General features: G+C 36.0%; 5 protein-coding genes across 7 annotated transcripts in view; 2 read left to right on the top strand and 3 right to left on the bottom strand.

Annotated features, from left to right (window-relative positions):
• The window catches only part of LOC143920309 (myogenesis-regulating glycosidase-like), a 950780-nt gene that overhangs the window by 837410 nt on the left and 88455 nt on the right, over nucleotides 1-24915 (bottom strand). The window lies entirely within an intron of this gene.
• On the top strand, nucleotides 528-3308 carry lsn (vacuolar-sorting protein SNF8). The gene is made up of 5 exons (XM_077442402.1): nucleotides 528-992; nucleotides 1077-1278; nucleotides 1368-1514; nucleotides 1587-1743; nucleotides 3100-3308. Exons 1-4 carry the CDS (start codon nucleotides 725-727, stop codon nucleotides 1717-1719), a joined length of 750 nt encoding a protein of 249 aa, XP_077298528.1. The 5' UTR covers nucleotides 528-724; the 3' UTR covers nucleotides 1720-1743; nucleotides 3100-3308.
• On the bottom strand, nucleotides 1790-6616 carry LOC143919849 (uncharacterized). Of its 3 annotated transcripts, none has more exons than XM_077442398.1 (10): nucleotides 6509-6616; nucleotides 4303-4357; nucleotides 3995-4174; nucleotides 3770-3892; nucleotides 3292-3630; nucleotides 3070-3148; nucleotides 2810-2993; nucleotides 2603-2726; nucleotides 2198-2520; nucleotides 1790-2123 (listed from the first exon to the last, which is right to left on the bottom strand). In XM_077442398.1, exons 1-10 carry the CDS (start codon nucleotides 6541-6543, stop codon nucleotides 2015-2017), a joined length of 1551 nt encoding a protein of 516 aa, XP_077298524.1. In that variant the 5' UTR covers nucleotides 6544-6616; the 3' UTR covers nucleotides 1790-2014. The 3 variants fall into 3 exon arrangements, with proteins under 3 accessions (XP_077298524.1, XP_077298526.1, XP_077298525.1); XM_077442400.1 differs by lacking the exon at nucleotides 6509-6616 and adding an exon at nucleotides 4762-4929; XM_077442399.1 differs by lacking the exon at nucleotides 6509-6616 and adding an exon at nucleotides 4432-4614.
• On the top strand, nucleotides 6277-19861 carry Pcf11 (Pcf11 cleavage and polyadenylation factor subunit). Its single transcript, XM_077442396.1, has 15 exons — nucleotides 6277-6454; nucleotides 8922-9142; nucleotides 12448-12573; nucleotides 12654-12830; nucleotides 12912-13091; nucleotides 13160-13240; nucleotides 13327-14209; nucleotides 15077-15248; nucleotides 15329-15612; nucleotides 15691-17427; nucleotides 17509-17899; nucleotides 17970-18196; nucleotides 18271-18524; nucleotides 18607-19051; nucleotides 19133-19861. Exons 2-15 carry the CDS (start codon nucleotides 8990-8992, stop codon nucleotides 19486-19488), a joined length of 5466 nt encoding a protein of 1821 aa, XP_077298522.1. The 5' UTR covers nucleotides 6277-6454; nucleotides 8922-8989; the 3' UTR covers nucleotides 19489-19861.
• AsnRS-m (asparagine--tRNA ligase, mitochondrial) lies at nucleotides 19825-22278 on the bottom strand. Its single transcript, XM_077442401.1, has 3 exons — nucleotides 22012-22278; nucleotides 20585-21610; nucleotides 19825-20460 (listed from the first exon to the last, which is right to left on the bottom strand). The coding sequence occupies exons 1-3, from the start codon at nucleotides 22165-22167 to the stop codon at nucleotides 20203-20205; spliced, it is 1440 nt and encodes a 479-aa protein (XP_077298527.1). The 5' UTR covers nucleotides 22168-22278; the 3' UTR covers nucleotides 19825-20202.

The following is a 24915-nucleotide window of genomic DNA, read 5'->3' as shown; positions in this document are numbered from 1 at the left end:
AATGAAATTTAGGGAGGACGATTGCTTCCATCGCCCCCCCCCTCTGGATCCGTCCTTGCTCGTACCAGGAGAACATCCCAGGCTGGAAGGTAATTCGAAGGGGCGTCATTTCTTTGTTTTTTTTTTTTTGTTTTTGCCAATTTGATGGAGGAACCGTTTCAACAATGAAATCAGATAAATTGGCAAACTCTGAAAGAAAACGATCGACTTGGAGTCACAAATATTCAAGTCTGACTAGCAGCTTTAAAAATTAGCACGGTATCGAACCCGGTAACCGAGCCATACAGCTGGCGAATTATTTCCTCAAAATATATTAACTTTCCTATGAAAAATCTTTGTGTTTATTAATAAAAATAATTATCTGAGATCATTTTGTAACTACAAAAAGTTAAATCCGACTGTATATTAGAAATTTCTTCTTTCCAAATAGAGTGCTTGGAATAATTTATCCAATCGATTGGTTATTTCAAATAACCTAAACTTTTTTAAAAATAATATTAACCAATTCTTGAAAAGTAATGGCCGACACATTTCCATTTTGCAATAAGAATATTGACAACCAAAAAAAACTATCGCTGTCACTGTCGAAAATGACAGACGATTGTAAAAATCCGTAAATTGATTACCACTATTTTAGTTACCGAAGAAACGATGAAATAATTGTAATTGAAAGATACGAGATCAGTGTTTGATTTTTTAATATCCGTAATCTTAAAAGTTCATAATGAGGAGACGTCCCGGTGTGGGGGCGATACATAAGCAAAAACTACAACAAGAAAAGTACAAGGAGAAGGGCTCAGAGATACAGGAAGGACAATTGATACAAATGACGCGTCAACTGGACGTATTTCGAGAAAATCTAGAAGAATTTGCTGCCAATCATAAAAATGAAATAAGGAAGAACGCCCAATTTCGACGGCAATTTCAAGAGATGTGTTCGGCGATCGGTGTCGACCCTTTAGCATCGGGAAAAGGATTTTGGTCAGTCTTAGGTCGGTTTGTATACCTTGAAATGATAAGATGGCAAATATTCCCCAATTTTTTTATTTAAAAAATATTTCAATGTTTAATTTTAGGTATCGGAGATTTTTACTATGAATTAGGAGTTCAAATTGTCGAAGTTTGCTTAGCCACAAATTACAAAAACGGTGGACTTATTAGTTTGGATGAATTACGTACAAGACTGGTCACCGCAAGGGGGAAAGGAAAACACCATCAGGAAATTACCCTCGATGACCTTTTAGCAGCGGTGAAAAAACTCAGAATATTTGGCAACGGGTACATATTTTCTTCTTTTATTAACCTACATATGTATATTAAAATTCTCCCCCAGAAAAAAATAATTCTCAAATTGTGTATTGGTTTAGTTTCAGCGTAGTGCATGTAGGCAAAGGAAAATGGCTCGTACAATCTGTACCCGGAGAATTAAACATGGATCACACAGCCGTCCTTCAACAAGCTAGTAATTCAAATAGGGCGTGGATATCTGCAAACCTATTAAAAAATGAATTGAGGTATAGATTTGTGGAATATGAATTCTATTAAAATAATTGTTGTTAATTTATTTTCAAAATAATAATTTTCAGTTGGGAGGACGCCAGGTGTCAGAAAGCTTTACAATATATGGTGAAAGAAGGACTCGCATGGATTGATACGCAGGATGCTGATGAAAAACTCTATTGGTTTCCGAGCATGTTTGCTGCGTGCGTGTCTGCTTAGATTTCACTGTTGCATTTACAAAAGGTTATAAAATAAAATAAAATTAATATGTAATACACAACTCATATTTACATAAATTTTCTTTCTATTTATTTGTTTACAAAATTACTGGTATAAAAATATCTAACACCTAAATCTATAAAAAAAATTATACATAAGGTAAAACATTTGTGTTTAACTGTTGTAATTTATCTGAATTAATCAATTCATTGCTTATATAGTATTATGAACACACCATTTTCATTTATCTTAATAATAATCATATTTTTATTGGAAACAATGAATACAGTTTTTATTATTTTTGCAGTCTATCAATCTCTTCCTTGAGCAATTTATTTTCATGCAACAAATCTTCAACTGTGGCTTCAAGTTTTGAAATCATTTCTTTCATACTTTCTTTCCACCTTAAAATGAATATATGTTTTTAAAATAATATAAATTATTTGAAATTTTAACATACTGGATCCAAATTTCTTACTTAGAGTTCAGTTTTCTTTGAGTTTCAAAATGCCTTTCGAATTCCTTGTTTGTATGGAATTTATCGATTGCTAATTTTTCTTCTAAATTTTCCTTGAAAATTATGTCAGCTTGTAACCTTTGTATTGTCTTATGAGCTTCATCGAGCGTATCTTTCAAATTACAAACTTGAATTCTAAGACCATTGATTTCATTAGAATGAAGTTTTTCTTCCCATTCGCGTTTTCTTTTGTCTCTTTGAAAGCCACTCGTTAACTGATCGAAATCCATTTGCAGATTTTCTTTTTCAGAGACGACCTGTATATTTCGACGTTCAGATAATACCTATAATACACATAAGTATACAAAAAAATAAAACCAAAATCAAAATAAAATTCTATAATGCATTTTCAATATGAAAACCAACTAGTTGTTGAAATGTGGCTTCTAATTTTTGCTCAAGCATTAATATTGTATTTCCCTTTTCATCGTTGTTGCTGCTTTTACATTTTTTAAAGCTTTGCGCCTTTTCTTCGAGTATTTCGCATTCCCTGTGAGAAAATATTTTTTTAATTAAAATTTAATATTGAATAACAAGTAATCTTGATACAGGTCAAATATCAACTGAAACTACCTTAATGCTCGCTCCAACGATAATTCTTTTTCACCCAATTCTAGTTCTAACCGTTGTATGTGTATTAACATGTCATTCAACTTGTCATTATAACATTGTTTTGCAATTTCTACCTCTTTCTCCACTCTTAAAGCGGATTCACTTAATACTTCCGTTACTTGATTGGAAAGGCGAATTTTTTCATCTTAAAAAAATCATTTGTCACAAAATTGACATGTAAAAGATAAGAATATTTTATCATAAATATTATTTTAATTTACCTATTGTATTTTTTTCTTTTTGTATTGCAGTATCTCGTTCTGCTATTGCAGCATCTACAAGTTTTAATGCCTCTACAACCTGTATTTGTAAATAAAAAGTTAAAAATAACCTAATTTTCTGTAAAATAAATACTATTTTCTGTTTTTTAGTTAATACATATGTATATTTTTTACTTGAATTCATAAATATACTTTATTAAATAATATAAAATAAATATGTACTTTGCATCGAGATTGTGATTCTTTTTTTGCATAAGCGTCCATATTTTGTCGGCAAATTTCCATATCATTTTGAAGATCCTCTGAATTACGTTTGCATGCAGACAGTTCATTTCTTAAACAATAAATTTCTTTTTCTAATGTTTCGATTTTAATATTTCCTTCCGATTCTTTTTGGATCGAGTTGTTTATATACTTTTCTTTTTCAAAAAGAATTTTGTTTATATTTTCTTTGTCGTTTAGTAAAGTTTTAATATTTTCTTCTTTTGACTTTATATCTTCCAACATGGAAGTCAATTTTAATTCGAGTGCTCTGACAACGGCTGAATATTCTCGTTTTATCTATAAATACAATAATACTATTTTGAGAAAACGTTTTCAAAATCAAATAAGTATTAATAAACCCAAGTTTTCAAGCTTTATATGAAAACCTATAAAGCACTGCAAAATGATTGATGGGTAATATGATATTTAGAAATACCTCATCCGTATCTACATACACGGATGTCCCTCGGTGATGATTTTGATAAGTTCGCAACTCATTTTCGAGACTTTGGATAGTATTTTGTGAAGTTCTCCAAAGAGCTGCTAATGATTCATTTTCCTAATTTCAGAAATAAATCATTAAAATTATTTTATATTCAAAATGACTAAATTCGTATGTAGAAAACTAAATGTGGATTATTTAGTTTTCTATGAAAACAACCTTTTTTAGAAGTACTAATTGATTTTGTAATCCATCGATTGTTTCCTTTTCAGTCTCATTGTGTAAGAAAATATTCTCTTGGTCACATTTGTGCTTAAGAAGTTCATCCAGCTGTTTGGACATCGTTACATTTTCATTAATCAACGACTTCGTTTCAAGCTTCAAATTTTCATATTCACCCTAAAAAGCGTTTCACAATAATTGTCTCACAGTATTGAACAGCATATTATCATATAAGCTGTTCATTACGGTGAGACAAAAAGTATGTTGTATATAAAAAGTATATAAATATTTAATTAATTTACCACCTTATAAAATATAACTTGAGATTGTAGAGCGTCAGTCAATGATTCCGGTTCACTCCTGAAATACGTATAAATTCAGTCACCTTCACAATTAGTGCATTCGAGATATTATCACACCTTGTTTTTAATTACATTTTATGAATGTAAACAGTAAAACGAGGGATTCATTTAAAAGTATACTAGTTATCGAGCGAGGCTGTCGTCACAGATACATTTAGTAATCAAATTTTGATTAGAAAATGCTAGTCACAAACATTACCGAACACGCTTCGTTTGACAGTCAACCATTTTTATCGGTTGCTACAACAAACATTTAGATTACGTTAAATTAAGTTTTTAGCATTGCATCTACAAAATATTTAAGTTTCCGTATGGCGGCATGTAAATGAAACTCGGAGATATTTATCTATCACTGATTGTTGCCATTGATTTCCTCTTTTAAAATATTAAGTTATCAATTACCAGTAAGTATTTTTGCTTCGACGAAACAATCCCGGAATGCATTTTAATTTTTATGCATAAGGCCGGTTGCTTTTAAGAATGAATTGTAAAAAAAATCGAAAACAAAAAAATTTTGATGTACAGTTTGTTTCTATCTTGTTTATACAGAACGATACTTTCTCGTTGACTGTCAAAGATATTCGGAAATATAAAATTTCTCGACATAATTACTGTTTCGTTCACAAATGATATTATGATTTATGATTTTTTTTTAAATCGTAGTCAGATTGTAAGAAAATGTCAGAGTCGGAGTTGTATTTCATTTAACGACTCCACGTTCAGCCTTACTGCTCTTTGTATCGATGGAATAACGACGAAAATCGCCGTGATGGAACATTGCATCCTTTTAAAATACTAAAAAACAGACCAGCCCGAGGATATTCAGCACCCTGGGTAATAACAAAAATTGTCGCCCTCCCATTAATTAATAAATGCTACGCAATTTAAAGTAATATAATGCAATACGGTTCGGTGGTTACTAGTCAAATGTGAACCGGTCACATAACAACCGGTCGCTCTAGATCGGTCACACGTGATCACCCGTCACACTAAAACTGGTTACACCCTAAAACTGGTCACGAGAAAACTGGTTGACCGATTTTAGGGTGTGACCAGTTTTCTCGTGACGGGTGATCACGTGTGACCGATCTAGAGCGACCGGTTGTCCTGTGACTGGTTTACATATGACTAGTAGTCCGTTTACCTGCAATACAGATGAAAAATAGCCATCAACATAATAAAATTAATTTTTAAATATGTCATATAAAATTATTTTCCAACGGGTTAATATCTCTAGAGTATTACGACTATGTGTCTCATATATGTACATAGTGAGCTGATGTAAGTTATTTATAGATATTTTTATTTATATTTACGAATATATTGTTGCGTAGGGGTGGGTGGAGGATCCAAGTAAAAGGCCAACAGTCGTTTCACAGCATTTATTGATGATTCAGGAGATATACGTACTGACAGTGCTCAGTCCAGAATGACATGATATCGCCTACCTACCGCCTTATAAAGGGTAGATCTCTCAGGACGCCTAATCTGTTTACCTGTAGTATAGTCACGTATTCGGATATGTATTTCCACGACATTGGGTCTCCCCGTACCGATTCTGAGAAAAGCCTAATAACGGTCATTGTTTAGCCTAAATGCACTTGAAGTCCAGATATAATCCTTGGAAGTAAGTGCATGCACTTAGTTAACCCGATAACAGATATCCGTTGGTCTAAGTGCAATTCGCTCAATCCGCGGCGTACGTAACAATATAAAGCGTTGTGTATATTTTTCGCGTTGATTCTACTTCATGACATATAGCGAGGATGATTATTTGTCATTGCGGTATTCGTCGCTGCTCATTCAATCAAAAAATAACGAATTTCATCCACTCGACTGGTGTTGGCTGCCGCTCGCGTTGCTCTTACTGACCCGTGGCGAACAGCCAGATAAAGAAACCCCGCTACGCCGTAATTCGCAAGCAGAGGGCGCTCGCGTCTTCGTCACACACGGCTAGGCTGCCGACCGGAAGGGACGCGCGGCGCACCACGCCTTCGCTCGAAGCCGCCGCCTCGTTTCGACCTCGTCGTACCGCTTCGCCTGCCCCACCCCGCCCCACCCTCTTCGCAGCCCCACAACACCAGCCGCACCGCAGGTCAGTTTCGCACTCGCACACGCTCTCTCAACCGCATCGCAATCGGCGTCCCACCTGCCACCTGCCACGTCCGCCCACTTGGCCGCCATCTTGTTTTGCTCGCACAACACTGCTCACTCCTCACTCCTCACTCCTCACTTCACACCTCGCGATTCGACGCTCATCACCACCACCACCACCCCCACCCCCACCACCACCACCACCCGCTTCACTGACGGTAAGTCGATTCGATCTTCCCCTCCACCCCTCGCCCCCCCTCTCGGCTAATCAGTCATCAGTCATAATCACAATCCGCCATGTTGGTTTTTGCCCCGCTCTTTTCGTCCCTCACATCTTTTCACCCTTCGCCATATGGACTGGGCGTGTCCAATTGTCCACTATGTATGTATGTATATAGATCTCTAATGCAAAACCAGTTACGCCTGGACAATGTTCGTGTGCTCGTCATCGTTTGCCCACCGTTCATTTCCGCGTCTTTTGCAAGCTTCGTCAAATTGCTATCGTAATCGTTCGCCTCGTCAATAAAAATATAGCCCACTTTTAATGTTTTATCACGTTCTCCGTTTATTACATAAATATATCTACGAATGTCCTCGGGTATAATTGATTGCTGTCAATTCGTCTCAAAATCGACCGGAACGGTTATGGTAATCATTTTTCAATCGTATTCGTTGAATAGGATTAAAATGCTATATTTCCATTCGAATTCATATATGTATGTATATGTTGCAGTCCAGTTGTGATATATTCCAACTGGCGTTTTATGTCATTCATATTCGAATACAATTATTCGGCTTCTGCATCCGGACGTTGGTGACCACCTCGTCGATTATTTCCAGATATCCGTATAGGTCTTCGGCAGTCGTATCGGTCCAGCGAAGCCAAAACGAATTCTTCATATTTTGGACTACATAACGTGTGTCTGAGGTACTCCGTCTTTATCCGCTTGACGGCAATAGAAACAAGTTCCCTGCCTCTACCTCTGTTCTATGTCTCCCCTCGAATATAATGCAACTAATAAATTATAGCTCTACAAGAGCAAATACACTGATATTCTTACGAATGCTTTAGAATTCAATAATGGATTTGCTAGGTATTACGAATTATGGTAATGAGTATCGTATTACGATTACTCTAAGAATTGACTTAAATGGGTTAGACAGAATATATTCTAACTAGCCAAAATATGTTACAACTAAATGATACACTTCAACTGTAACATATATAAGTGTATATATATATTGCCATTAAAGTATATTACCGATTGCAATTTTATCTAGCATTTTAGTTCATTTTCGAATCCAAATTAACTAGCAGATACATATTTCTACCAAGAATAGGAATGGCGTAAACGGTGATGACATAAAAACCGTTGTATAATGAGCGGAACGAAAATCCGTCCGGTGTGATCTCTGGTGATCCCCATTTCGTTGTATGGAGTCGAGACATGGACTAGAGAGGCTTGGTTGTCACCTAAACACCAGAGGGAAAACAAACCAAAAAACAGTCTCGGGTAAAATGGTCAACTTAGCGCAATGGATCGTCCACCATATTCCAGATGATACAAATGAATTTCTACGGGCGAAAATACAGCTTTAGTACTTCAGATTATTTTCACAGAATGATTTAGGATTCGATTGTGCGTTGATATTACTTCCTATTACTAATTATGGAAAAAAGTTTCTTATTACGATAACCCTTGGAATGTTTTCAAAACAAAAAATGACTCACATTACTAGTCAAGTAACATTTTCACGAAGTCGCAAAATGGTTTTTAATTGGTCTTTTGGCAGAAGTAGCGGATCACCCATTGGTGCATACTTACATAATCTGACCAGTCAAATTGTAAATCCACATCACGTATGACTGTAACATACATACACTTTGACTGTAAAATACATATAATATTAGTACATGTGATAACAAACAACTTATAAATATTCCATTGTATTGTATGATTACCATTTTTTCCCGTCTTCATATTTGCCTTGAACATAAAGCATCATTTTTAACCCGTCCTATTTTAAGCAAATGGCGATAATATAAGTTCACATTGAATTCAATTTAGACACCATTATGTGTCTGCTAGTATTATTTTTTGCGATATTTTGAAATTTGTCATGTGATGTTTGTCAGTCAAAAATATCTCACAATTGTGATTAATATAAAATTGATATAAAATATATATTAAAAATTGTCGACTACAAATACTACAAATGGCAAGAAAATACTCTTCCTAATAATAATACTTCATATATTAATTTAAAACTCTTAACAGAGTCATAACTTATATTAACAAACAAAACAAATAAGTATATCATGTACGATATATATACGTATATATAAAAGAATATCATTTGTCTAGTTTTCGATCTATGGTTTTCTAAATGCATTATTAATTTTGAGTGTTGTTACACTGATGATATTGTTTCGAACGTGTATTTAACGAGTGTTTTTCTAATTCCAGCTGGTGACAGCATGAGTGTACATGTCTAGCATCTTTCGTCGTAGCCCGTCACCGGTGGTACGTTCAAGATGTCGATGGAGATCGGGGACGAGTATTCGTCGAGTCTGGCCGATCTCACCATGAACAGCAAGCCGCTGATCAACATGCTGACTATTTTAGCGGACGAGAACAGCAAACACGCTGCGGTTATTGTCCAATCGGTGGAGAAACATCTCGATCAGGTGAATTTGTTGTTTATGTCATTATTTTCTGTAAACTCACAAATCAGTAGTGATTATTTAAGTAGTATAATTATTTACAAAATTATCGAATGCAGATAACATTAACCCACACGCACTATTCGTTTTTAAACTTGCTCCATCATTGCTAGCGGTCCAGTAATGTTGTTTCGAATATATTCTGATGTATTCATCCATTATCTCACGTAATTTGGTTTCAATACATGTCTGTTTATCCATGGCAGACATTTTCAATTAAGTGCTAAGTTTTGTTGACTTTGGTTATTATGTATGGCTGCGATAGTATTATGTTGATCAAACAAATTACAACTTTTTCTATTATGATACATATATTTATATAATAAACTGGAATTATGGATCGACATTCTTTGTGTACACGTACAAATGAATTTTTTTTATTTATTTATTATTTTCATTAATAAATGTAGTTCATTAAAAATTTAATTATTTCCGATATTTCGTGATAGATTATTTTGTGATATTGACTTATTTCCTATTGAATTGGACTGTGTTTCATTAAAAATACATATATTTTATAAATTTAGTTAGTTCATGAATCTATTTACTTATTATTTCTCTTTAAATCGATGATAGCAATGGGCCCTCGTTTTATTTCTATTATTTTTATATCGAGATAATGAGCTAATTTACTTTGTATTGTGCTATTCTGATGCTATTGCATAGATTCTTTTGGATTCACTGATAAATAAAGATACCTGTTGGTTTCCCATCCTGTAATAAATGTATTTGCGTTATATTACTGTAGTATTATGTTGTTTAATTTGTTAAAAGTGCCAATAAATTATTTTGATTTTTTTTTTCAATTGATGCTCTCAAATAGGTCATGATTACTGAGTGCCCACTGTAAATATATAATATATATATATATATCAGCCACAAAACAATTACACAAACTAAAGCATTGTTATTTGCTATTATGGTTTGTCAAACTTTATTTAAATTTAATAGTTTAGTTTATCTATTTCGGAAATGTTTTATAGTACACATTTGAAAAATTAATATAACTTTTGAACAATTATTTAACATTTGTGAGTTTACAGATTACACAATATCAGTTTTATGAGCATTGCAACAAATTTTGTTGATTTTGAGGAATGTTTTCAAAATTGAATTTGTTTGAACAATGCTATTTTTTTCTTATCACCTGTATTTGCGAGTAATAGTGTTTTGTAAATATTTATCTAAATTGGACTGTGATTACTTTCATATTTCGCTTTAGTCATGATACATTAATTTAAAAAAAATTACCAACTTATTCAATACATTTTGAAAACATACCTGTCTAAGTTTAGCCGACTGTCTGATATTCTTAGTTTACATTGTTTTGATGTAATCCAATCTGCTCATTATGTTTTATGTTAAAAAAGTGCTCTGATCACCAATGTAAATATTTATTTTTGGTTTTTTGATGTTATCAATTAAAGCGTATAAAGTGAATATTTGTTGCAATGCTTCTAAAAATATATGGATTTTATTCATTTTTACGCACATTTAAAATGTTACATGTTGGTTTTGAACACTAAATATTGAAAATAAAGTGTTTTTAAATTAAAATGTGGTATTTATTTATATGAATTGGGATTAAAGTTTAAACAAATATAAACCTGTTTTAATTTCCCCAATTGCTATTTAATTGTTTATAATAATAATACACTGGATGTTATTTTATTCAACGCATATAAACATCTTGGGACTGGAGGGATTTCGACATACTTTTTCGTCTGTATATATATATAAATGTATATATATATATATATATATATATATATATATATATATATATATATATATATATATATATATATATATATATACATACATATATCATATATGTAATTCACACATGGAATGAATAATATTTATTTTGTTTTGAAGATCTTATCTTATTTTGAAATAATATACATTATATTTTGAATTATAAAATGTGTTTCTTTCATGATGACACCCATATATATATAATTTTATATATTAATGAAATTCTTTCATGAAATTGAGGTTGCATGGAGGAATAAAATTTTTATGGTTTTATATTACACAACTGTTTCCATCACACACAATATATATTAACATTTCTCAAATTAAAATCGTATGTATATTTGACGGAAATATATATTTTTACATTTAACTTCCATAAATACAATAATAGTATTATAAATACAATAATGAATTTACTTTTGAGAAATGTTAACGTCAAGCCTCGACAATCTGATTTCGTTATTCAAACTTTTACTCAAGATTGATTAATAATATAATACTTCATTCTGAAAAATGAATACTTATATAATTTATTCTGATTCTTGAGGCTGTATGATTTTTTCACATGTTCATAAACACCAGCTTATCTACACTTTCATTTGATGTTTGGACAACTGGCATCATTTTAACTTCACAATTCTTACTTCAGATTGATATTTTGAAGTGTGCGTATTGTGCTGTGCTAGTGATATACTACATTATTCAATACAAATAACTGAAATCCAATGCGGCAAATTTATTCATCACCGAAGAATGCATTTTAAATCAAACAAGAGACTGGGACTGGATCGTTAGAAGATGGAAAATAAACATAACAATAATATCGTGAGAACAGCAAAGATAAAGCATTGTTTATTTTTATAAGCAAAAATTCCAGAGTTAGAAGTTGGAGTTATTAAGAGCTGACAAAGAATCTTTAGCGGTGCTACCTATTCACCTGCAAGAAATTATGATAAATGAAGACAATTATCAGTGTTATATTTAGCATGAATTGTTATTATACAGTATTGTTTTCTGAATAAAAATATTTACAAATATGATTTTTCGTTGTATTTCCAATAGTATGTGTGTGTATTAATCAGCATGCAAATTAATCTTATATATATACATATAATGAATTTTTTTTCTATATACATATAATATAGAAACAAATGTTTCATTGTTTATATTAATTGGGTATATAAATAGTGGGTTGTAGAATCTAAATGGAATTGGGCGTAAAGTAAATAAGAAATAGTTTTTATCGTGTTGAAATTCTAGTACTGGTTTCGAATGCGAATTTATTTTTGTAGAAAGTTCATTTACAGATACGGTGGTATTATTATACATGTATATTGAAGAAATAAAACATTTATTTTAGTGTTGTAATTGTTAATTCAGTGAATCTTATTGAATAGAACTTTTACAATTTAATTTCATTCTTCATTTCTACAATCATACATAAAATTTACAATAATGCTGTATACGTTTTGTTGTGAATGAAGTTTTAGTCAATAGATTGTTATGTTTAGGTGCGAGCGGAAATCAAGCTTCCCGTCTTATACCTGGTGGATTCCATAATTAAAAATGTCGGCGGAGCGTACACACAGTTGTTTTCTCAAATTATAGTGAACATGTTCTGCAAAGTTTTCAAACAGGTACCCCTCAATCACTTAGTGCCTTACTCGAGTTCACTGTTCGGATTTTGAAATTAAAACCTGTCCATTTCTCGCCACAGGTTGACGAAAAAACTAGATCGCAAATGTTCAAGTTGAGGGAAACCTGGCACGACGTGTTTCCCTCGATTAAATTGTACCAGCTGGACGTTAAAGTGAGTCTCATTGATCCAGCGTGGCCGATTCAAGCTCAACCTCCTCAGAGCAACATTCATGTAAATCCAAATTTTTTTAAAAAGGTAATTTTACTAGTTCGTCGAATTAATTTTCGCACAACAGCTAAAGGTACAATTTTTGCATGTGCATTTTGAAATTTTCAGAGCACTCCCAACACGAGTGGAGCCACCCTGATGACTGCCGAAGAGGAGGAAATGAGAAATGCCGTCCATCTCAAAGAGCAAGAACTTCTACAGCTACAAAAGAAGAAAGTTGAATTGGAACTGGAGAAAGCAAAAAAAATGCTTGAACAAACCAAATCAATGGACAAAAAACCTCTACAGGTACATAAATAACTTAATACTGTTAATTACTGAATTTTATGAAATTCTAAAACGTTTTGTCTTTACAGTCAACTATTATACCAGCAACACTACCCAACAGTTTACCGTCTGCTGTGGTTGCTGTTCCGTCTAAACCCAAACGTCCAACGGTTAGTTTATATATTTACTTTTCAATGATATAAATTTGGAGATCTTATCCGTTTATTGTTTATTGATTTTTCTATATTTATTATAGGGTCATCCCATAGTCGCTGGAAACTCGGGGGCACCAAGAATTCAGCCTGCTGGTTCTTCGTTAGTCAGTCATGCTATACGTCGTGATCCACGTCTCGCCCGCCATAATCTTCATGCCTCTAATCCTTCGGAGCCAGTGTCTTCACAAGCGCCTAATATCTACGACAGTAAAACTTTCATAAAATCTGACAAAATTAGTCGATATGGAGAATCGTCGGAGGCTCCAGTCGAAACTCTGAATAAAGTTAACAATAAATCTGCAACCAGACACCTCACTAAAAAAGATCCCAGACTTAATCGCAATAGAAATTCTGAATTGGGCGCAAAATCATTGAAAAATTCCTCTTTCAAAAGATCAAGATCGCCAATCAAGCACGATAATGAAAATAGGCTTGTTGATAAAAAAGAAAAATCGTCTCATTCTCCAGACTCGTCCAAGAGTATTAGCCCACGTTCGAATAAATTGCCCCCAATACCAAAAATTAAGACGAAAAGCAATAATAAAGAATCAAATGATACTTCTGTCGATTCAATTTCACCTTCGAAGCAACGAAGAAAAGAAATGATGAGATCTGAGAGGATGAAAAAAGCCAAACTGTTGGCAGCTTCATTGGAGCCCAAACGGAGTAAAAGCCCGAATGAGATGTCCAAAAAATTGAAAATGAAACCTTTTAAATATGAAATGATGGATGTAGACACGTTGGAATCTTCGTCGCCACCAGCCACTGATGTGACATTCAAGGAATTGAAGATATCTATGAAAGATCGCAACTACATAAGAAGAAATCGAGAGAAATCTGAGAGCCCAGAAAAACTTGACACTGATTTAAGACCTTCCGATAGTCCCGTTACTGTTAAAGATAATTTTGCCGAATCCTCATCAAGTAAGAATGAATATCACTTGAAAATTAGATGTATTGGTTAAGTTGTTTTTCCTAATTCTATGTTGAGTGTAGATTGTATCTCACCTTTTTTTTATTACTTTATTTAAAATTGACATTAATTTTATTCACCAAATTACTGTCCATTAATCTGTGATATTTTATGAAGTAAATTGTATTAAGGAATTTAAAAATGATAAAAAAATTTAATAAATATTTTATAAATTCATTTTATTTTTCTTAAAATGTTGACATTATATTTTGTGCATAGATTGTCAAAAGTGTTGAATCTATTCATTCGAAAGACATTTATCCTCTAAATTTGTTTTTTTATCCCAACAAAAATTTATCGAATCACATAAAATGATTTATCTGTAACCATCGTGCTTGAACACACGCATAATAGTTGTGAAATAATTCTAAAGAAAATTGAGAAATCTGGGAACTCTTGTCCTGTGTTTTGCTCACACTTCAATATTGCTACGAGAGACTTGCTCAATTTTCCTAAGATGTATGGCATTTTCAAAGATATGTTGGTGAAACAGCATCGCAACTAAAGTATTCTACAATTCAAAAATAAGTGCAATCCAAAACAAACTGATATTGACTTACTTATGATAATTTACGAGACAGCTTCATGACTAGAAATAATAGATGGGTTGCTGCCAATTCATTCCATTGGATCTATATAAACTTTTGGTTGCTTTACGCAGCGTGTATACAGATGTAAAGGATGGAATTTGAAGGCATTGTGATGATCATCGTAAAATTTTCACACATCCATTTGTGCTAATCAAACTTTTCTTTGTGTTCGAGCACTAGCGTCTGTGTTTTTATGATTTGGATTTTATTTTTTTGTTAACTCTTCAGCAGCTGTCGTCCAAGACGCGATAGGAAATGGTATTGCAAAAAAAGATATAGATCTGCGTTTGATATCCAAGACAACGGACGGTGCACCGAACGCAATCGCTAGGAAGCGTCCGTCGGTGGACAAGAGAGATGCATCTCCAGTCAAACGGAGTAAAACCGAAAAATTCGATGCGTCAGTATATTAAATGATTTTTATTTTTATTTATATGTATTCATGTGACTGTTTGATCGTCATTGTTTATGTAATTTTAGGCTATTCGGTGATGAAGACGTTGATCTCAGAAAGCTCCCGCTCGATAACCTAACTCCACCACCTCCTCCTATAATTTCAAAAGAATCAAATGATGATTCCGTTGTAGTCAATTTCGATAATAAGGATAAAGAGGGTGGCTGGGCTAAGGTGAAGGAAGCACAGTCGCCTATCGGAGTACCAGCTAAACCATTGACTCATCTGGATATCGTCCGGGCGAAACTAGCCGAAGCTACGAAGATTAAAGACGGTTTAGGACGGCCATTGCTGTATAAATCTCCTTCTGGTATAATTCATTTTAATTTTTCATACGTTAACATTCTAAGAAATTTACCTAACCATCTCGTTCTATTGTCATATACAGATGACAAAAATAAACATGAGCAAGCTTTAAATTTTGAAGACACTGACATGCGGCAGTCATCATTAACCGGTTTGGATAAAGAGAATTTCGATGAAACTATCAAGTCTATTTTAAGTCAAGCCGAAGAACAGTATAAAAATGGTGTGATCGGCAAACAGCAATATAACATACTTTTAATGCAAGTCGTACAATTGCATGAAACGCAAAAGCTCGAAGAAGCTCAAAAGAAAGATTCTTTAGAAGTATCCAAACGGAGACTTAACATGAAATTGAAGCGGCAGAATAAAGTAGATACAGAAGTTACACCAATCAGCGATGAGGATTTTGAAGGATCGATAAGTCCTTTAAGTGACGATGGAGACAATCGTGAAAATTTACAAGCGACGAATTACGGTGATATAGACGAAAGGATTGTACCGCCTATTGTGAATATGCCTGGAAACGTTACCGAAGGTGGCAAAAGGCCGCCGTTGCTTCCAAGACCTGATGCACCCTACATGGACTCCGATCTGAGAATGGGACCTCTCGGACCGATGTTTGATAAGCCTGATTTCATGCCTAGAGGCCCTGATATGCGATTCCCCGGACGACCGATGGGGCATAGGATGTTCGGAAACAACAAAGGCTGGAGGGGAATGAGACCCGACAGAGGTGTATTCCGTCCCATGAATCGTGGACTATTACCAGCGCCCATCATGAACGCTAGACGAATGCCGATCGGTGGTATGCGAATGCCTTTCGAACCACCGATGCATTCACAACCTTTAATATTCCCGCCGAAAGGACCATTTGTAGGTATGAAACAGATCAGCTGTCCCATATCGCTGTACGTGAACGACGGGAAGAATTCACCACCCCCGCTAGGCGCACCGTCAGGATCTCGAGGATTCGTCCCGGTCGATTCGAAAGTAATTGAATACATCGAGCAAGACACGATGAGGACGATTCATATCGACGGAATCGCTCGAGAGATCAGGTATTATGACAGCACTGCAGTCGTAATGCTCGACTGGGATGATCCGAGGGAAATATCTTTCGAATCGGGCCATAGAAGGATATCTTTCGACGATGAATCGTACTCGCTGAACTTGAACGAAGATTATGTCAATATCACCATCGACGGACAGCCGCATAGGATAAGATTCGGAGCACCCACGCGAGAATTGTTCATAGACGATATGTGGTTCGAGTGCTTCTTCGGAGGCGTTCCAATGCCGATAATGCTAGACAATAAAGTGAAACATCTTAAATTGGAAGGCCCTCCGCCGCAGGTCAGCATAGGGAAGATTAAACGTACAGACTTGGTAGCGGGAAAGATCAACTTGATAGTGGACGCTACAACTATGCTTCCAATATTTTTAGATGCCAAATTGCAAAAGTTCGAAATCGAGAATGTCGTGCATACGCTTAGATTTGTCGATTCCCTTCAAACTGTGTTGATAAATGAAAAACCTTTCAAAGTAGAGTTTGGCGGTTTGCCGAAGCCTCTCTTTGTCGGAAAGCGAAAGCATTTTGTAAGGTTTTCCATTTTGCCTAAGGATATCACTGCTGGATACGTTCACATCAAAAACATGGAAGGTAAAAGGCCAGCCATTTTACCTACTCCAGTAGAAGTGGCTCCTACTTCGACTTCAGCTCTGTCACTTCCTTCCAATGAAGATAGATTACAATCATCTCTCAATAACGCATCTTCAATCTTATCTGAGACCGTAAAAGAACCCGCTAAAATTGATTCAAGTAAGTTTCGACAAATGTACTTAGTTCAAAGTTTTGTTTTATTTTTATTTATAAGCCGTCTAAATTTTATTTCTTTTTTAGATGTTAAAGGTGGACTTGATATGCTAGCGAGTGTCATGCCATCTTCAATGGCACCAGCATCTCAGTATGCTGGATATAGCATAGCGGAATCAAATAAACCTGTTCAAAATGATAAGCCGGTTATGATACCTGGCCTCGAGCAACAGGATATGTCGGTTCCTCCTCCTAATATAACCTCTCTTTTGTCAAATATCAACGTTAACGACCTGTTTGCAAAATTGGTGGCATCTGGGATCGTATCGACGTTACCATCAGTAACTACTCAACAACCTGCAGAAACCAATGAACCCGCCGCAGTTCCAAACTCCAAACCGGTAGAGAAAAACTTGGTAAAAAATACATCTACGACTATCAAACCAGTCGATATAATGAAGTCTGAAACTTTGAAAGCGTAAGCATTTTTGTTTTCATCTAAAATATGTATAATACAATGTGAGTCTAATTATAATTTTAATATCTAGCCGTCAACCTGGTCTAGTATCGTTGCTCCACACGGGTATGCAATGTGGAGGCTGCGGAGCTCGTTTTCCTCCCGAGCATACTGTTCGCTATTCTCAACATCTTGATTGGCACTTCAGACAGAATAGGGCTGATCGTCATTCTCAACGTCGTCCCAACTCACGTAGATGGTATTATGATATCTCTGATTGGGTGCAATATCAAGAAATAGAAGACTTAGAAGAAAGAGGTTTGTGGAGAAATTTCCTAAATATGTATGTAGATGTTTCTTGTAACATATTTTTATTTTTTTTATTTAATCAGAGAAAAATTGGTTCGAACGGGAACAACAAGCAGCAGAGGCTGCTAAATCTGAAGAAGCTGCTGCTACGGCAGCTCGTCGGGAAACGTCTAGTGTTCCTTTACTGTCTGGTGCTCCCCCGGAATATCTTCGCTGCTATTTGTGTCATGATAACTTCCACCAGTTTTATAACCATGATATTGATGAATGGCATCTTCGAAATGCCGTTGAATTTGAAGGAAACAATTACCATCCAATTTGTTTGGATGATCATAAGGTACTTATTTTTTACCTTTATTTGATTTTGTATTCTATATATACATAAATGTCACTTTTTACGAATCGTTTTTAATTTTTAGGCATCTCTCATCGCTAAAGACCAAGAAAAGACACCAGTTGATGAAGTTAAAGATGAAATCTCAATCACAGAAGACAAAGAAAGCAATGATGTTGTAGCAATAGAAAATGAGGAGGAGGAAGAGGACAATATTTATATTAAAGATGTAGAAATTCCTGATGAATTTGTGCCTGAAGATAATGTAGAGCGTGACAATGAGTCTATAGTCGAAGTACTATCAGAAGAAGCCATAACACAAGAATCTACCACTGACGGAGCACCAGATGTTGAAGTGGTGGAGGAGGATGACGATGTTGTAATAAAAAACGAACCCATTGAACAGATTGTAGTCGAGGATGTAGACACCGATGAAGAAACTGAAAACGAGAGGCGGGCGAGAGACATCCAACAAGAAATGCAAATAGACTTCTCGAAGGTCAAAATAAAGCAAGAACCCATTGACCCAGGTTTGTGCCATTTTTTAATCATTTAAATTTGAACTGGTCATTTTTAACTTGTTTTTTTAATTAATCTGCTTCGCTATACAGATGATGAACCCATCATTACCTCAGAGGGAGTGATGACGGCACAAGCCGACACAACGCATGCAGCCGTTTTGAGTTCAATCGACGGTAATGTACAGCTTGAACCGACGGTCCAGAGCGCGCCCACCATCCCTCTGGGAGGGATCAGAATTAACATCACGAAACCCATAAACCAGCAACCTAAAGAGAAAGACGTCGCTCAAAAGATCGCCGAAGAAACGAGCGATGAACCCACACCCCCAGGCGAGGAGCCGGAAATTTCTTATAAATTGAAACCTAGTCTAGAAGGCATCGCGTTTTCTGTTCAGCCTCCCTCTCAAAGGGGCTCAGAGCTATCTGGGCTATGCTCTATCATGTAAATCAACTTTTCAGACATTGCATAAATATTTTAGTTAGTGAAATTTTGACTGAATTTGTAAATATGTGAGTTTTAAGTGTTGCTCTGTATATATTGAAGTGAACTGCCTTGAGTTTAGTTCGCATTTGTATTTATTAAATTTTAAGTTTTAGGTAAGTCTTTTTATTATCAGGTCACAACGATGAGGTGCTCTGCCAGTTTATATATATTTGTTATATAAATTATTTCAGAATGAAATTGTTAACACACAATTGTGTGGCATAATAAATTTATACGCGAGAATTAAATGTCTTTTTTTGAACTGCTTCCAAACCCCTGTATAATTTTAGTGTATTTTGTGTCATTATGTTTAAAAATAAATGGTTGAAGAGTACAAAATCTTTAATTTTCTTTTTAAATGTCTCCACGTCCATTGTTTCGAGGATAGCTGAAAAACATGAAACACTGGCATCTCTCATCCTTTCCCACATTCCCAGTAAAACTCAACCAGCAAAATTATTTAATAAAATAAATAAAAAACTATTACACATACATTTGTCTTAAAATTAGGTGCAAATTTTCGAGGAAACCACTACTAGAAGGTGCATTTCGAAAGAAAGATCGGAACTAAGCTAGGATTAAAACTAATAGAGTGCGAATGTTTTCAAAGGCCAATTATTTTAAACAAAAGTGAATGTGTATTTCCTCGAAAATTTACAAAAAAAAATCTAATTTATTACATTGAACAATTGTGTGGCCATCTCGGAAAAGGAATGGTATCTTTTATATTGGTAACATTACAGATCAATTGTAGATATCTTTCAAAGCCAAGACCGAAACCACCGGTTGGAGTACTTCCAAATTTTCGCAATTCAAGGTACCAGTTCAAGTCTGGAGATGGCAATTTTTTTTTTAAGTTCTCGTAATTATTTTCACGGAGACTTCCACCAGCTATCTCTCCAGTGATAGGGGCCAACAAATCCAATGCTGCTACCTTTAAAATTATAATAATTTAATAAGCAAATTAAAACAAAAATGCATATTTTAAAATTGTACCTGGAATAATAAAAGTTGGATTAATTCATAACACAATATAATATTTGAATTGAATTAATTACCTTTGTATCATCTTCTCGAAGACTTCTCATGTAAAATGGTTTAATTTCTTTGGGCCAATTGATGACGAATGTCGGAGTACCATTCATAAGTTCCACTAAAAGCAGTTCATGCTCTTTTCTGAGCGCTTGTCCAATTTCCAGAGGAATTTTGAATTTATGTTTGTTCTTTAAGATCAAGTCCACAGCTTCATCGTAAGTAATTTTGATAAAAGGTTTGTCTAGCCAATCGATTGCGTTGTTTTCACCTCGCAAGCTGAGGACATCACCTTCACAACTAGATAAAACACTATTTGTTACAAACTTTACTAAATCTTCTATAACTACGATAACATCTTTCAAATCAGAAACGAATGCAGTCTCAGCTTCGATCATGTAAAATTCAGATAAATGCATCCTAGATTTAGAATTTTCAGCTCGAAATGTTGGACCAAATGTATAAACTCTGCTGAGACCGTGAGCGGCAGCTTCCAAATGGAGCTGACCCGATACGGTGAGAAATGCTTTTGTATTGAAATATGCTTGTTCAGCGGGCACGCCTTCGGTGTACATTTTAAGGAGGGTTTTAGCATTTTCAGGCTCCACCCTGAACATTTCTCCAGCACCCTCGCAATCGTTAGAAGTCAATATTGGTGTGTGTATATTTATATAATCCAAAGAGTTGAAATATTGATATACGGCTCTGGTGGCCGCATCTCTAATTCTAAAAATGGAAGAAATGTATTTCGTTCTAGTCCTCATATGCAAATACTGTCGCAAATATTCCGGTGGGTGATTTTGTTTGGAATTGAAAGGATAACCATCGGTGACTTTGCAATCGCCGACAACTGTAATGTGGTCTGCTATTAATTCAATCTGCCCTCGAGGGGTAGTAGACAGATGACCGGTGACTTCGATGGATGAACCCCATGATAAATTGTCCGGCGTCTTCTCGGTCGGCAAGAAAACTTGTAGCTTTTCATTGCTGGAGCCATCGTTTATGTCTAAGAACGTGTACTTTTTTTGAATTCGTAATGATTTCACCCAACCCTGAAATAGACAAATGGAAATATTAAAACAAAATTGCACAAAATACTCGAATTATAAAACTACTAGTAAATTATGAAAGTGTGAACTTTTGACCGACTTTTCCTCAATATACTGCCTCGATGCGCACAAGGTAAACAAACCAGACGGGGAATATTTAAGATATAAAAAATGACATATGTAGACATAATGAAAAGTGTGTCCATATTCATTCAGAGTGAGCCTACCACACAGAAGTTAATATTTGATTAAATTCGATTGATTAGTTGAATTAAATTATTTGTATACATGAGTTTCAATGATTGATATGAAAGGAATAAATTTGGTTACATAAAAATGGTGACACTGTTGTTGTCAAATGAAATCATAAGGTGGAAATGGAAGTGGGTGTGTTAGCAGTTAACCCTCAGTATTGCAGTGTCCGTATTGTCGCGGTGGCGTAACGCGTCGGCGACCGTGTATTTGGCCAGGCAGCGGCGAAGACACGGCGACAGAGGCTGCGCCCCCCACGCCCTCAGCCCCCGGAGCCCCCGCAGAGCCCCCAACGCACTCGCGACCATAATATCTTCGCACTCGCACTCACACTCGCACCACAACCCACACCCTCACCCAACTCACGCTGTACCACTCGCATTGCTGACACCGTACCAAATATTATTCGGACACGTTGCAATTCTAAGCAATTCTAATAACACCTCTTGGCATTAGGCGAAAATCTTTTTGCACACAAATATGAGCTAATTGACTTAAAATACAAATAAGTTACATAAAATAATATTTAAATAATTTAAAAATAATGTTCCCCTCACTCACTCGATAAAACGAGTCGAGCTGTAATGCTCATCCATTGGAGCGTTATTGGGGGCCACTTTAGATACACCCCGCACCTTAGTAATTAGTATTATATGGACCTAAGTAAGTACATACTGAATCACGTAAAAAACCGTTATTTTTTTTCGCAAGCATCTCATGTTCATTACGTTCTCAACTTTGGAGAAGTCAAGTTCAGTGGGTTTAGATATCGTGATATCGTGATAACCAGACACTTTGAGGGCCTCAGCACATTTGCCGGATCGTCCGGTGCGGCCTGTAAGCTGCCGGTAACCGTTCCGGACGATCGCGGCCGCATTGAGGGGGGAATCGCAATCTGCCTCGACCGTAACAATTTTTAAAATTTCGTCCCATGCTCGTCTCTTTGCCGTCTTATCACTGTAGCTGTTGTCTTTCACGTCCCAAAGGAATACTCTACTTTGGACTTCAAAAATGAATCGACTGGTGTCGAAAATCGTGTAGTACTCAAGCTATACACGAATGCGCGCGCCGACGACCGACTGACAACCGCATGCGGAATTGAAACATCCGCAGAGGCCTGCGGTTCGCACGATGTGCTTGCGGGCGGTCCGCATAGTGTTGCGGCTATCGCTCATTTGTATGAAAATGGACGTACTGGCGTACACAACGGGAGAACCGCACCAGACGGTCCGGCAAGAGTGCTGAGGCCCTAAGAAAACCAGATTAGATACACTTTAGATACACCCCCACTGGCTGAATACCGGCAAAAAAATGCGTATTTACGTTGTAGGAATCTCGTCATCGTCATCGTCATCGAAACATTCGAGAATATTCCACAACAACAAACCACATTCCTCGCAAAATTCACCACACGTACACAACACGTGCACTTCTTGGAATCAATCGCCAATCCCTTCGAGAATGTTCCACCCCTCACACTCGAGCGGAACGAAACCCAGACGACGCACACCTGCAGCCATTATATTAAACTCAAGCGGAACGCCCCTACCAGTCGAGCGGAATCAAAACAGTCGAAACACGCCGCCGCCATTAAACTACATCGAGCGGAACGGCGCCAATCGTTCCAGAAAAGTCCACCCCATCGACAAAAGCAAATTCCTCGTTTACGCATCAACAACCACCACCATCGGTCAGGTGATTCCAGAAACATTATAAAAGGAGGTACAACCCAAACAACGCCAGTCGACTCACAGCATCAAGCGTCGACACACAGCACCAGACCAGTCGACCCACAGCATCAAGCGTCGACACACAGCACCAGACCAGTCGACCCACAGCAGCAAGCGTCGACACACAGCAGCAGACCAGAGACCTTCTGAACATAGCTGAACAACGAGCCAGCAACACACTGCCGCATCCAGAGACCTTCTGAACATAGCCGAACGCCGAGCCAGCAACACACTGCCGCAACCAGAGACCTTCTGAACATAGCCGAACGCCGAGCCAGCAACACACTGCCGCATCCAGAGACCTTCTGAACATAGCTGAATGCCGAGCCAGCGACACTCTACCATATCCAGAGACGGCTGAACGACATACTTTTGCCCAAATATAATACCTTTGTACAACCATAGGCAAACAATAAAACTTTATAAAACTAGCACAACAGTGTTTCGTTAGGCTGGGATACGGTCAACACACATGTACCCCGCCTACAACGTTACAAAAAACCGTTATTTTTTCGCAAGCATCTCATGTTCATTACGTTCTCAACTTTAAGAATATTAGATAATTGCGAATAAATTATATCGTGGCTGATCCGAAAAGGATTAGTCGGGGATATTCCAACCTGTCCAGCATGTAACGAAGAAATGCGACTTCGCATCCGAAGCGATCGGCAACATTTAGAGTATCGGTATGTAAAAAGAGGATCAAATCCACATGACAGAACGAAATCGATTTCAAAAAATTTAGTGCGAGGTGATTCTAAAGTTTCGCTTGTAACCCTTCTCGATTTCTTTCAATTTCATGGTCGACTCAATTTGGGATCGAGTTGGCCGATGAGTGACGGTGCAATCGACTGATTTAACGATGAACTTTAGTTCGTTATATGGCATGAACCAAGGATGCTCTCGACTGGCGTCTGTAAAATAATGCCTTAGACTGGAGTTATCAGGTTTACCTGGCGGGAATGGGAATGCCCAAACTATTATTGTCATTCTTACCAACTTACCTATTTCGTGTTTTTGAATGAAATAAAAGGCAACGCCGCAACATGTATATATCTTTAAAAAAAACCTCCCAAAATCACAATATTTTCATTAGTATATTATTTTTGATCTACAGTGGAACCTAGAATTACAAGTGTTTTAAAATACGAATAAAATTTTGACTTGATAAATGAGCGATGTTTTGATATACAAGCACGATACGACACGTCATGATACGATAATAAGAAAGGATAATCACGATTTAAGTTAAGAAGTACATAAATCAACGAGAAGCACCAACGAGGTATGCGAGCATTCAACATCTTTCATTCAAGTCGACACACT

Source organism: Arctopsyche grandis, chromosome 12 (genome assembly GCF_051622035.1).
Source record: "Arctopsyche grandis isolate Sample6627 chromosome 12, ASM5162203v2, whole genome shotgun sequence".
Classification (NCBI taxonomy): Eukaryota; Metazoa; Arthropoda; class Insecta; order Trichoptera; family Hydropsychidae; genus Arctopsyche; species Arctopsyche grandis.
This window is presented reverse-complemented; position numbering and strand designations above follow the sequence as displayed.

Excerpts from the sequence above, each read along its gene's own strand:
- Pcf11 (XM_077442396.1), top strand. The coding sequence starts at position 8,990 with ATGTCGATGGAGATCGGGGACGAGTATTCGTCGAGTCTGGCCGATCTC. Across the intron at positions 12,574-12,653 it reads TCTGCAAAGTTTTCAAACAG|GTTGACGAAAAAACTAGATC; the intron begins GTACCCCTCAAT and ends TTCTCGCCACAG. Across the intron at positions 17,900-17,969 it reads AAGTCTGAAACTTTGAAAGC|CCGTCAACCTGGTCTAGTAT; the intron begins GTAAGCATTTTT and ends TTTAATATCTAG.
- AsnRS-m (XM_077442401.1), bottom strand. The coding sequence starts at position 22,167 with ATGGTCGCGAGTGCGTTGGGGGCTCTGCGGGGGCTCCGGGGGCTGAGG. Across the intron at positions 21,611-22,011 it reads CGGACACTGCAATACTGAGG|GGTTGGGTGAAATCATTACG; the intron begins GTTAACTGCTAA and ends TGTCTATTTCAG. Across the intron at positions 20,461-20,584 it reads TTCGAGAAGATGATACAAAG|GTAGCAGCATTGGATTTGTT; the intron begins GTAATTAATTCA and ends ATAATTTTAAAG.
- lsn (XM_077442402.1), top strand. The coding sequence starts at position 725 with ATGAGGAGACGTCCCGGTGTGGGGGCGATACATAAGCAAAAACTACAA. Across the intron at positions 993-1,076 it reads AGGATTTTGGTCAGTCTTAG|GTATCGGAGATTTTTACTAT; the intron begins GTCGGTTTGTAT and ends GTTTAATTTTAG. Across the intron at positions 1,515-1,586 it reads CTATTAAAAAATGAATTGAG|TTGGGAGGACGCCAGGTGTC; the intron begins GTATAGATTTGT and ends AATAATTTTCAG.
- LOC143919849 (XM_077442398.1), bottom strand. The coding sequence starts at position 6,543 with ATGGCGGCCAAGTGGGCGGACGTGGCAGGTGGCAG. Across the intron at positions 3,631-3,769 it reads TGTATGTAGATACGGATGAG|ATAAAACGAGAATATTCAGC; the intron begins GTATTTCTAAAT and ends TTGTATTTATAG. Across the intron at positions 3,149-3,291 it reads AATCACAATCTCGATGCAAA|GTTGTAGAGGCATTAAAACT; the intron begins GTACATATTTAT and ends TTACAAATACAG.